Genomic DNA, 12,172 nt, shown 5'->3' on the forward strand with positions numbered 1-12,172 from the left:
GGACTTCTAGCTGCCATGAAACTCTGCAAAGCTAAGACTTAGCACATGCCCAAGCATATAGTAGGATTTCCCCAATTTTCTATAAAAATACCCCATCAGTATTCTTATCGAAGGGATACTCCCCTTCCTGAAAGAACATGAGTGATGTTCCTGAGTTGGCCAAGATTCTAGCCTTTTCCTATGTAATTTCCTTAGGGTCATTTAATTATGATAGATATATTTTCTGGTAGGTTTTCTGTGATCATTATTGATTCTGTCCTCCGGAGTGATGTATCTTGCACAGCAAAAAAATTATAGTCTGTCATTTTCCAGTAACTGGCTTTAGAACGGACATGGACTGCAGTTCAAATATGAATCATTTTTATACTCCATTGCTCAAACCAATTTGCTGCTGTGGTGTCTACTTGTTGCTATTACTCAGTTCTTTGTCACTGGATTATAAGAATGGGTGGGTGACCCATTCTTATAATCATTTCAAGAAACAAATAGACAAGTAGCATTCTGTCTTTATTTTCCAACTCTGCCTACACTGACTTTCTTAGGCATCCCTCTCCCCTTCCCTCCTCATGGACCAGCAGGTCAGTGCACCTGTCTGCAGCAAGGGCAAAGGCAGCTCGCATGGAATAGCAGCGCGCAGGGCCCTGCTGAGCTCTCTGCTTACCCGCTCCATGGCTACGCTTAGGAGGTTCCTTTTATCAGAACTGACTAATGAGTGAGTGGAACTTCCTGCCTGAGCTTAAAAGCCAGGAGACTTTTCAAGGGTGCTTTTAAATAGGCATTACTCAGCGTCTGTATTGATAAATAAGGCACAGGAGCTGTCTGCCAAATGCCAAGAGCTAAGGAGAATGTTTACATTTGGATTCCACCTGTTCAGGTCAGAATATAGCCACTGGTGGCGTGTGGATACCTACAGATACAAATAAGAATAGATAATATTACATGGGCATAGTTTTTTTTTTTTTTCAAGTTCTGTGGGTGACCTTATTCAGATGAGGGGCCTCATGATGTGCTCATTTTGTGCTTCAAACAAAAATAGTCGCCTTATTTATCAGATTCTAAAACACCTTTCACTATACATCATTCCACTATTTTATAAAAAACTAAGAAAAATAAAGCTGCTAATCACTGGCACTGCTTTTGTATCCCCTTGGGGCTTTTATTTTATGCTGTTGAAAGACCTTCTTTGGCACATTTACACATAAATTTTATGTTACTCATTATTTTTGCAAAAGAGATTTTCTTTTTTTAATAAATTATTTTAGAAGAGTTTTAATAGAAAAGTTGTAATAATAGGAAAAAGAAGGCTTATATTCTTTACACCCCAATGTTTCTGCCATTAACATGTTATACCAGTGTGGTACACTTGTCACAACTAATGGCACATTATTAACTGAAGTCCGTACTTTGATTTCTTAGTTTCATCCTAAGGCCTCCTGCCTCTGTTCCAGGATCCTACCCAGGACACCCCACTGCGTTTCGTAGTCATGTCTCCTTGGGGTCCTGTCGACCACATCAGCTTCACAGACTCTCCTTATTTTTTATGACCTTGACAGTTTTGAGGTCTCCTGGTTAGATATTCTGCAGGATATCCTTCGGTGTAATTTTGTCTGATATTTTCCTCATGGTCAGACTGTGGTCGCCACTTCCGGGGAGGAAATACCCATTACTTTTATGAAACATGAAAAGTAAAATATAAGCAAAGGTGAGGTTAAATTACTATCAAATTTCTTCACCGTGGGAGTCTGACTCTTCTGCTTCGGCATTCAAGTCAGCGTTGTCCATAGACTTGTTTTTCCAGACAGTATCATTCTCTGTGCCAGCAAGAACATGGGTGATGCCGCATTTTAAAACTATTCTCTGCTGGATTTTCTTCCAAATCATTGACCCTCTTCTGCCAGCTTTCAAGCTGTCACTTTCTGGACCTTACTAGAAGGTGTCAGGGAAGGACAGCAAGATCACAGTGCTCTTAGACAACTACAACTGTCAGCTACCATCAATTATAAAACACTTTTGGGACATTTGCAAAGACAGAGGGGGAAAATGTACCTTAGATACAATGTACTATGGGATTATGCATTTTTAACATGCCATAAAATAGCTTTCAATTTAATATTGCTATATTACTACTTGAAGTTTACGCATAACTACGTTGCTTTTTCTATCTCTAAATCAAATTAAAACCAGTAAATTCCCACCAACCAGATTTACATGAAATTGAATTTCCCTTTCCTAGGATTCCATTTCTTTTAAAATCTCAAGGAGCTAGTGTAGCCCCCATGGAGCTCTGTCTGTCTGACTTTCACACGTGTTGGAAGAGGTGCAGAATCGACTCATTTTCATGCCATCACTGCACTGAGCCCTAAGTGTTAGTTCCCTACCATCCTACCTGGTATTGCTGGCTTGGGTCCCAACACAGGCTGGTGTAGCTCCTGAGAGGAGGCCCTTTGCAGCCACTGGCTCAGTCCAGGATCCTTGCTAGGCTTCTTAGTGGCAGATCTAGGTGCCCACATTCTACCTCCCAAAGCAGTCATTTCTGAAGATCCAGCCACCCAAGCAGAGCAGTTGCGGAGGAGGACAGGCTCTAAGGTGCAGGGGCCCCACAGCCTGGGGAGATGTTCAGGGATGGATCCACAGCTAGTCCTCCTTTAACAACAAACATTCTTTTCTACTCCGCTGGAAGTCACATAGCCCCTGCATACTTTCCTTTTTTTCTTGCTAGCAAGCTCCCAGCTTTTCCTCCTTAATCTTTACCCCATGTGCCAAGATTTACATCATTTAGTAGCCTTGTTTAAGGTACTATACAAATAAAGCTAGAACCATAGTTTAGTGCTGGCTGCAGTCTTAGCTGCTCTGGTCCTCCCGATCCCATCTTTGTCTCTCGTGTGTGTGTGTGTCTCTCTTGGGAATTTCTCTTTTGTGTGTCTCTCTTGTGCATGTCCCTTGTGCGTCTTATTTCCTCATTCCCCACCTTTCCCACTCTGGTTTGTTCTCCTGCTTCGTACTGGTTTGTGAAAAGCAGTGTAGGAGGCAATTCTGGCCTCTACCCAGGAACCCATAGGGGACCATCTTCCTCTTGGGGGATGCACCACAGATTAAGCCTCTTTCCTTTTAACATAAAAATAAACCTAATTACTGGCAAAGCTATTTGTAGACTATCTTTAAAAGGCTCAAAGCACCCTACATTTTGATCTTAAAACCTCTCTGGGCCTTGAGGAATTTCTGATCCTGATGGGATCCAGACCTCAAAGCAAAATAGGGTGAGCAGAGGGCGCCTCCTCTTTCTTTCTTCTCCCAGAGTCAAACTACCTGCCCACCACAGATCTGGTGTCTACAAGACACGCACGAGCCAGGCTCTCCTTAGCTGATGGAGAAGGTGGCTCTCTATATCTTATGATTTCAGGGGTGGAGGAAAGGAATTAGGATGGGCACTAGATCAAAAGATTGCCCTAAATTGTTGTTTGATAGCCTATGTAGATGTATTGAAGGACTTACATTTTTCTGTTAAAATAAAACAGGCCACGAGTTAGGGGTACTGTAGTCTAACTTGGCATGAAACCAAACTGTTAAAAAGGTAGCAAAAGTACATAATTATTTTCTGTGTGATTTTTTTTTTTCAGGCCATATTACCTGATTTCTTTTAGCATTATCCTTGCTTATTTTGTGTTTCTTTCATAGAACTTTCATGGCAGAAACTTTGCATGGCACAAATAAGCTTATACTGCAGGTGTCCTCCAGGCAGCAGTCCCCAGCTTTTCTGGCACCAGGGACCAGTTTTATGGAAAAAAAAATTTTTAGGAGGGGGAGGGGAGGTGGGACAAGAGGCAGTGAGCTTGGGCAGTGATGCTATGTGGTTCGGTTCCTAATAGGCTGTGGACTGGTACTGGTCCATGGTCCAGGGGTTGGGGACTTCAGCTCTAATGGAAGCTGCACCAAAATCTGAGAATTGGAATTTATCAAACCACAATCATGGTAGGATTATTTGTATTACAACAATAACAGCAACAAAAATCCAGTCCTTTACCAAAGAAGCAGATAGATTTCTATAAATAGCAAGCTATCCACATCCTCCTCCACAGGACAATTAAAAAATCCAGCAAATTAGATTAAGTGAGTCTGCAACAATGTATAGGCTTACGTATTAAGAATGGGAAGTTTGTTAAGGTAGCTGCATTCCATACAAGTGTTCTCACATTGAATTTCAATTATACATCCTCTCTACATGAAGAAGTAATATATTTGACAGAGTTTTTGATTAGGCTGCAATGTATTTATTTCCCAGATGCTACAAATCCACAAGGAATTTCACTGTACAAAGCAGAAATGAAAATCTAGGTTTATTTTCTGTGCTTGTGTTCTCACTGGAGCATGAAGACTGTGGAAATACGTGAATGTTGGAAGTGTTTAATGAGCGGTGAGAGCCAGCACAGGCCCCCAGGTCCTGACATCTGTTCCAATTTGTAATTGGCTGTCACAGCCTATACTTTATGCTGTGATCATAACAAAAAGCATTTTTAAATTGCTCACGTAACCGTATGTCTTGGACCATGGCACTATCCTTGGCTCCTGTATGTGTTATTTTTCTAGGTCTTTTTAAAAAAATTCACTAGGCACAATTGATTAATTGGTATCAAGAAAGGAACTAAAAGGTTACCTGTGCCTCAATGAGAACAATTTTAAAAAACTAAGAATTTACCTTTGTTTTCTAGAACTGAATTCCTGAGATTTATTAAAAAGGCATTTTGTGGACTTCAGACAATTACATAATTTTCAGGGCCAACTACAAAATAAAAACACAAGACCCCTCACATTTGAGAAACAAGGAAAGAATTGTCATTAAAAGATACTAAAGGAGCAATACCTATGGCTCAAAGGAGTAGGGTGCCAGCCCTATATACCAGAGGTGGCAGGTTCAAACCCAGCCTTGGCCAAAAAAAAAAAAAAAAAGATACTAAAATATAAAGCTTTTTCCTGTCTCCTCGGGTCCCTCCTCTTAACTTGTCATGATGCTGTTTTATTTACTATTTAATGTCATTCTCAGTAAAGAAAAATTTAAATTTAAAATTATTAGCATGAAGTTTATCTTTTATCTTTATATTATGCAATTAAAGTTTGAAACGCAAATGTGAAACTCCTCAGTGAATTCGCACACCCGCAGGCTCCATTATCCCAGGAATGTCCCCAGAACTCCTATTTCGTAGTCCATATATGCCTGTGTATTTTGTTCCTGCCAGAATAGTGGACACGCTGCACAAAACTAGCTCCACTTCGTAACCTCACTTCCTGATCTGTGCGTATTCTGACCAACACTCTTTTCTACTTATGACTCAGGAAGAACTGAAAGGGGTAAGAACTCTGGGATGCTCTGGCTCTCTCTTTGCCGGCGAGTCCTCATTGCAGCATAAGTGGTCAGCTGACGCAGGGTAGCATCAGAGTGACCGGTTGGCCAGTGTAAACTGGTGCGTGAGAAAGAAAGGGTGGTTCACGTTTCTTACAATGCCACGCCTTCTTTCTGCATTTGAAGCAAGTTCTGGTTGCAGGTGGAAGTGTGGCCTCTCAGAGCTCGTTGTACCCCGCCCCGTTACTCGTTACTCGGCTTTGATGTGACAAGCTTACTGTGTTCCGCCTTTGAGTCTTGCTGAACTCCCACCCTTACGGGTTCCCCTAGACCGTGACGCTAATGGACCCCCTTGAATGCCCGAGAAAGCGGGAAGGCAGGGAGCTGCAGTTGGGCGTGGTGTCCCGTCCCCTCCGCTCACCCGCAGGCTCCACTGTCCCATCAGACTTCCTTTTCAAAACAGGAGCTAAAAGACTGGAGTGTTAAGAATTCAAGATAGTAAGAGCGGTGCGTTAATCCGAGCACGCAACACTTCTGACCCCGGGCCCTGTGCGAGTAGGACACAAGCCCGCCCGCGGAGCTGCCTGGCCTCCACCATCCCATGTACAAGATGGGGTGATGACGTGACAGTGGCACCAGGCAGGAGCGCTGTGTGGAGTGATCGAGTTCCAGTAGTCTGCAGAAAGCAGCTCTCAGGACTAGTTTATCGCCCTTTACCTCCGCCCCCCAAATCAGGAAACGGTGGTTGTATTTCCACTAGGGAACTTGTGTATTCAGTTTGGGTCAGGCAGTCCCTGTATGAGGCCCACTCAGCAAGACAGGCTTCCACAGGCACCGGACTCTGGAGCAGAATGAATGCTCCTTGTCCTGTGCGGTGGCAGGCAGCGAACTGTGCAGTAGTCAGCAAGGTCCCAGCTGAGGTCAAGGGTCCGCCTGGGTATCTTTATTCAGTGGCAATCACTGAGGCAGTGTATAGCCAATAGCGCTGTGCGGGGTACTCAGCAGACAAAGGCACAAGTCATTAAAAGCAGTGTGGTTGCCAGGTTGTCTCCCTCTGAAAATGAAGTCGGCTCGGTAGAGAAGGCCTCTGTTCTGAACTCGTGGAGGGGAGATGTTTGAACCCAGAATGAAAACAAGACAGAGAATGACGTCCGCAGGAGTAAGCCGGGGAAAGCTCTGGGTAACTACAGCATCCAAGTGAAATTTGGGACGGAATGAGTTCCAGGGTCCAAAGTTCCTGAAGAAATATTATAAATAATACTCCTCAACTCTACTCCTCTACTCTTCCTGGGAGAGCAGCTTATAAAATGCTGTTTTATATGCCTAAGGTGTATTTGTTTTATTTACAATATTTAACCAAACATTCGACTTAGAAATGTCAATTTAAAAAAAATTACTAAATTATAGCTCCTTATTGAGTTTGTATATATGGATTACATTAACATAATTTTATTTAAAAGCTAAATATTTTAAAGAAATTCTATATATTTTACTGGTATGGTCTTTTTAAATTTTCAGATTAAGATGAGGGTACAAATGATTAGTTTACATTGTTTGTTAGGTAAAGTTCGAGTTGAGCCCTTCACCCACAGGGTGTGCATATTTTACTGATATGTTTTAAGTAAAAACAATACTACCCTATACATTGTTCATTTAAAAAATACTGGACATGAAAATAGGCTCAGTGGGTAGGACGCTGGCCCCATATACCTAGGGTGGTGCATTTGAACCAGGACCCAGCCAGCTAAAACAGCAGTGGCAACTGCAACAAATAGCCAGGCATTGTGGCGGGCACCTATAGTCCCAGATACCTGGGAGGCTGAGGCAAGGGAATCACCCTAGCCCAGGAGCTGGAGGTTGCTGTGAGCTGGGAAGCTACGGCACTCTACCAAGGGCAACAGAGTGAAATTCTGTCTCGGGGAGGCGGGGAGGGCGGAAACTAGGTAAGGCATTATAAATATTCATGTTTCCAGAAAAGTGAGCCAGCCATTTCTGATCACACAACAGGTGAGACTTGGTGTCTTGTGTCAGTATGATTTTCCTTCTCTGATTCTGAAGCTTTGGGCTTGACCCCCTTGAGGACATACAATTGTAGTTTTAAAAAATCTCTTTGCAGAGAAAAGGATTGATGAAAACATGGCATAAAAATCCATGTCTAGGGTATTCTTTTAAGGATTTTCCTTCACCCTGACCCATTTGGTTTTGAAAAATCTGGTTTCAATTTTCATTTCAAAAATGTAATAGACTTAACTGAGCTTCTCAGGAAGCATTAACTTTTTGGATTCCTGGGTCCTCTCCGTCGCGGGTGCCACAGTTATGGAAGATGACTAACTCCAGGAAATGCTGAGTCAGGACATGGGTGTGCTGCCTCCAGTGCTGGTTCTCAAAGGATTTTTCTGATAAATAATGTTCTTGTTTCCAGACGCAGAGCCGAAATATCTGATAGTTGTGCGACCTGCTCCCCCTCCAAGTCAGAAGAAGTCATGCTCAGGTACAGTCATTTTCACTGGCATATTTTTTTTCCTTTTATTAACTTTAAACCATGACTTTTCATCTTTTTTCTACCCAGGGAGACAAAATGCCTTGCAGAGTGGCATTTAGGGCCTCAGTTACCCTGTCAGAAAGTCACACAGCCTGTCAGCAGGCACTATCAGGATCCAGTGGGATCTTACCCTGCACCACCACCTGCAAACTGCAGAGATTTAAACAAGTTATTGAACCTCCCCCCACTCCCAGGTTCTGCTGTGTCATCAGGTTGCTGTGAGGATGAAATGAGTGGATGACAGCACCAGGCCCCTTGTGAGTGCTGTGTTGGTGTCAGCTGGCCCTAGCCTGTTCTGTTTTGCAGAACACACCTGCTGTTGTGCCTTTCAGAGTGTAAGGACAGAGTTTTAGGTCTAACCTGCTTATGTAGACTCTCTACATTTTGAAAGGATATATTTTTTTGTGTTAAATGGACCGGAAGGAAGGCGTTCTTTCCTTCTCATTTCTCCCTTCTATAGCTGTTCTCTGTATTATTCACACATAGTGGAATATGTTCATAATAACAGCAACAACCACTTTCCTAAGCCTAGGAAGACCTGAAATAGGAAAGAAAATAGCATATAAATAAAATAACCCAACGAAAGAAAGATTAAAATCCTACATCTAATTTTACTACTAAAACTCCTCAGATCAGCACTTTGGGATCACCAAGTCAGGTGAATTGCTGAATTCAGGAGTTCAAGACTAGTGTGAGGAAGAACAAAACCCCATCACTCCTAAAAATAGAAAAACTAGCTGGGTGTAGTGGTGGATGCCCATAGTTCCAGGTACTCAGGAAGCTGAGGCAAGAGGATGGCTCAGCACTCTACCCAGGGGGACAGAGACTCCATCTCAAACTAAATAAATAAATAAATAACAACTCAGATCAAATAAGCTGATTCCTCTCCTGCTATGAGGAAGAACCCATAGAAACCATTAGCTTTTCCATCTGACGTCGCATCTTCCTAACTGTAGATAAGTGTTCCTCACAAAGTTTTGCTTTTCTTTATCTAATGTGAAGTCATTTATAAATAATTATCTCCTAATCATGTTTATCTTTTACAGTACACTGATTATCCCCCACACACAAAAGGATTCTTTTATATTTGCTATATTTTTCTATAGGGATAAAACAGGAGAGAGAGCATTCAACTATCCAACTCTGCTGAACAAAGGGGCCCTTTGTAGCTCTGTACTCAGTCTCCTGGATGTGTGAGCCCAAATCTGGCTGTCAGCAGTCAGTTGCCACAATCCCCTCCCCTCTTCCTATTGATTTCCACTTCTTTTAAAAGCAGCATTGAAAAGTTAAGCATTTAGAAAAAATATACATTTCTTTTTCCTGGCCTCTTATCCCACAGCAAAAGGGAAATCTCAATCACTCCCTATGACTTATTAGTGAGAGTTATCCAGACAGTTTTCCATACACTTTAAAATAAATACACTCTCAATATTTTAAGACTATATTTCAAAATATTGAACAATAAAATTAAGAGGCATAAATATGGCTCCATGGGATCTATTTTCATACGAATAGTAATTGAACTATTTCTTGATACAAGTATAATTATAATACCAATCTGTACAAATATAAGAAAAATCAAGAGCATTGTCACACCTTAGTTGCACTTAATAATTTCATTTCATTTTGAGGATTTCATAACATTGGCCTTAGAAATTATTTTTCAGTTTGTTATGGCCAGCTCAGGAAATTGTTTCATCTAGCTCAGGATATAATGCCCCACCTTTCCTTTCAGGTGACAGATAGAATTTTTGTTTTTGTAATCTGTATTTGAGAATAATGTAATGACTAATGGATTAGATTCCATTTTATATTTGCATCTGCCACATAAATTTTAATTCTTTAATCATTTTTCAGATTCGAATTTAGAAAAATATATTACTTGGTCAGGTAAGCCTTAAGTTCCCTGGGGGGGGGGAAGTGTATATTTTGTTTCTAAATGTTATTATCTTCACCATTGTGAACTAAGCCAGTAATACAGAAAAAAATAAAACTAGATTCTTCTTGAGGAGACCTGGGTTTGAGTTTTGCTCTTAGTATAACTTTTTGAAACTTCTCTAGGCCTTATTTTTCATCTGTAAAATGAATGAGATCATTGCATTACATTTGTGAAAATCAAATCAGGGATTGAAAAATGAGTATTAGAGTCCCTCATGTTCAAACTCTAGGTGCCAGCTACCTTCCCTCTAGATGGCTAAGCTGCCTTCCTCAGAGGCCAGACATAGATGATTTGAAGCCCCATCCTAGGAGGTCCTATGTGTGGACTAGAAAAAATTTACAGGGAAGGATAAACACATGTTTGCAACCAAGTAAACAAAAAACTATCCTGTAAAATTGTTTTAAATATCTTTAAAAGATCATCTATACCACCATGAGACAATTTACGCCACTAGATTATATATCTTCTGGCACTGTATGTTTCTTACTAGAACAACAATTTGTAGAATTTATTTCTAACAGAAGCAACATGCATGGCACAATTTTCAAGAGCATTTGATTCGGGATAACCACCAGGGGACTCATGTGAGAGGGACCCTCCTACTCACCTTTATAAAGGTCACAGGCCACTTTGCCACTTAGCCTCCCAATCCATTAGATTAAGTTAGCACAAATTCTTCCTATGGCAAATGTGACGTAAATAGTCCGATGAAATAAAGAAGGGAATTCAATGGAAATACAAAGCATGTAAGTTTCAGGTTCTATGTAGTTTCATTAGGCTTTCTATAGAATTTTAATTTTATTTACATTGATTTTTTTTTTTAACAAGCCAGTATTGGTTTCCATGGTTGAGATTCTTCCTTTCTTTTTTTCACCGTCCTCCCATTTTTATAGTTTTGAAAATGCAAATCTCTGGTCTTGTATATGTAAAAAGAATTTACAGTGGTTCATGTGCATAACTTTTGGCATCACCCGAATCCACCCGGTTCCATCTGAACAAATGTGCTTCCTCTTCACGCACTGTTGGAATGTGTGTGCCTTTTCCATATAAGTACTCACTGCAAAACATAGGCTGTTACGTTAGTATCACAAGATACGTTGCATTTCCAAATAGGTGAAAAAGAAAGACTGTAACCTACTATCTAGATGGCAGGTTTCTTTTTTCTTCTTAGATGTTATTTCACACTAATTTATAGTAGTAGGGGGAAAAATAATGCTTGTAATTTATCTGTAAAAGAAATGAAGTGAATAGTGTGTGTACATGTACAATGAGGACTGTCTGGAAAGTAACGGGCTGTCTATGCCTCTATTTTCCGTATAACATTGCTGCATACTTTCTGGATGTCTCCTGTATATACATGCATATAGATATGCGTCTGTGTATTTATTTCCCTGATTATGATCAAGACCTCTGTATCCTTTCCTAACCCACAATGAAGCAAAAGCTAGGTATAGTTGTATATTATTAATATTACAAATATAAATTATAGTATGACTATAAATGAATTATATTATATATATTTTACATTTATATGAACACATATATACACACATATATATAAATCTTAAAAAAGGCATTTTATTTGATTCATGGTTAAATTCATGAGCAAATATTAGTAATATTGTCGACATTATGGAAATAAGAAGAACTTGATGTTTTCACCCTTTTCATCATCTTGCCAAGTCATCTGTATGAATTTTACCCAAATCATGATAATATACTAAATGTTTTCAGAATTAACCTGTATACTACCTCCATAGGTAAAACCCGTTCCCGCAAACCTCTCCAGCTGGTGGTTGGCACCCTGTCACCAAGCTCCGTCTTCCTGTCCTGGGGTTTCCTCATCAACCCACACCATGACTGGACTTTGCCAAGTCACTGTCCCAATGACAGGTAACTCACCATAATGGGAAACTTTGATTTTCATCTGAAAAACTAGTGCTGGCTTTCAATAGTATAATATCTATCTGTACATGCCTGAGAAGAATGTGTAAATATCAGGACCATTAGCATTTACTTGTCACTTGTTTGCTGTGCAGTCTGTTCTGGGTGTGAGGAGAACAAGGTATCAGTCGGGGGCCCTACCCTTGAGAAAGTTACCATCCACCTGAAGGGAAGACCCAAGCGAGTATTTCTTCCCCGAATAATAAACTGCAAGTGTGAAGGAGTTAAATAGCAAGTCGGCAATATCGATGATAAGTATCATAAAAGCTCAGAGGGGCCCAAGCTCAGAAAGTTGGAAAGATGATTAGAAAAGAATGAATCTTTGCTTTGACAATTGAAGAAGTACTTAAAAAAGCACTTCCCAAAGCATGGTTTCTAAACCAAGCTGTGTCACCCTTACTCGGAAACTCTT

At 40.6% G+C, this 12,172-nt stretch overlaps 1 protein-coding gene across 3 annotated transcripts in view; it reads left to right on the forward strand.

Annotated features, from left to right (window-relative positions):
• The window catches only part of ABI3BP (ABI family member 3 binding protein), a 233,430-nt gene that overhangs the window by 73,023 nt on the left and 148,235 nt on the right, over positions 1-12,172 (forward strand). For all 3 annotated transcript variants that reach the window (XM_023508060.1, XM_023508061.1, XM_012812736.2), the window contains exons 3-4: positions 7,758-7,826; positions 11,577-11,709. In XM_023508060.1, the coding sequence (XP_023363828.1) occupies positions 7,758-7,826; positions 11,577-11,709 (202 nt within the window). The remainder of the gene's footprint in view (positions 1-7,757; positions 7,827-11,576; positions 11,710-12,172) is intronic.

This window comes from Otolemur garnettii, unplaced genomic scaffold, assembly GCF_000181295.1.
Source record: "Otolemur garnettii isolate 467f Iridium unplaced genomic scaffold, OtoGar3 scaffold00220, whole genome shotgun sequence".
Taxonomy (NCBI): domain Eukaryota; kingdom Metazoa; phylum Chordata; class Mammalia; order Primates; family Galagidae; genus Otolemur; species Otolemur garnettii.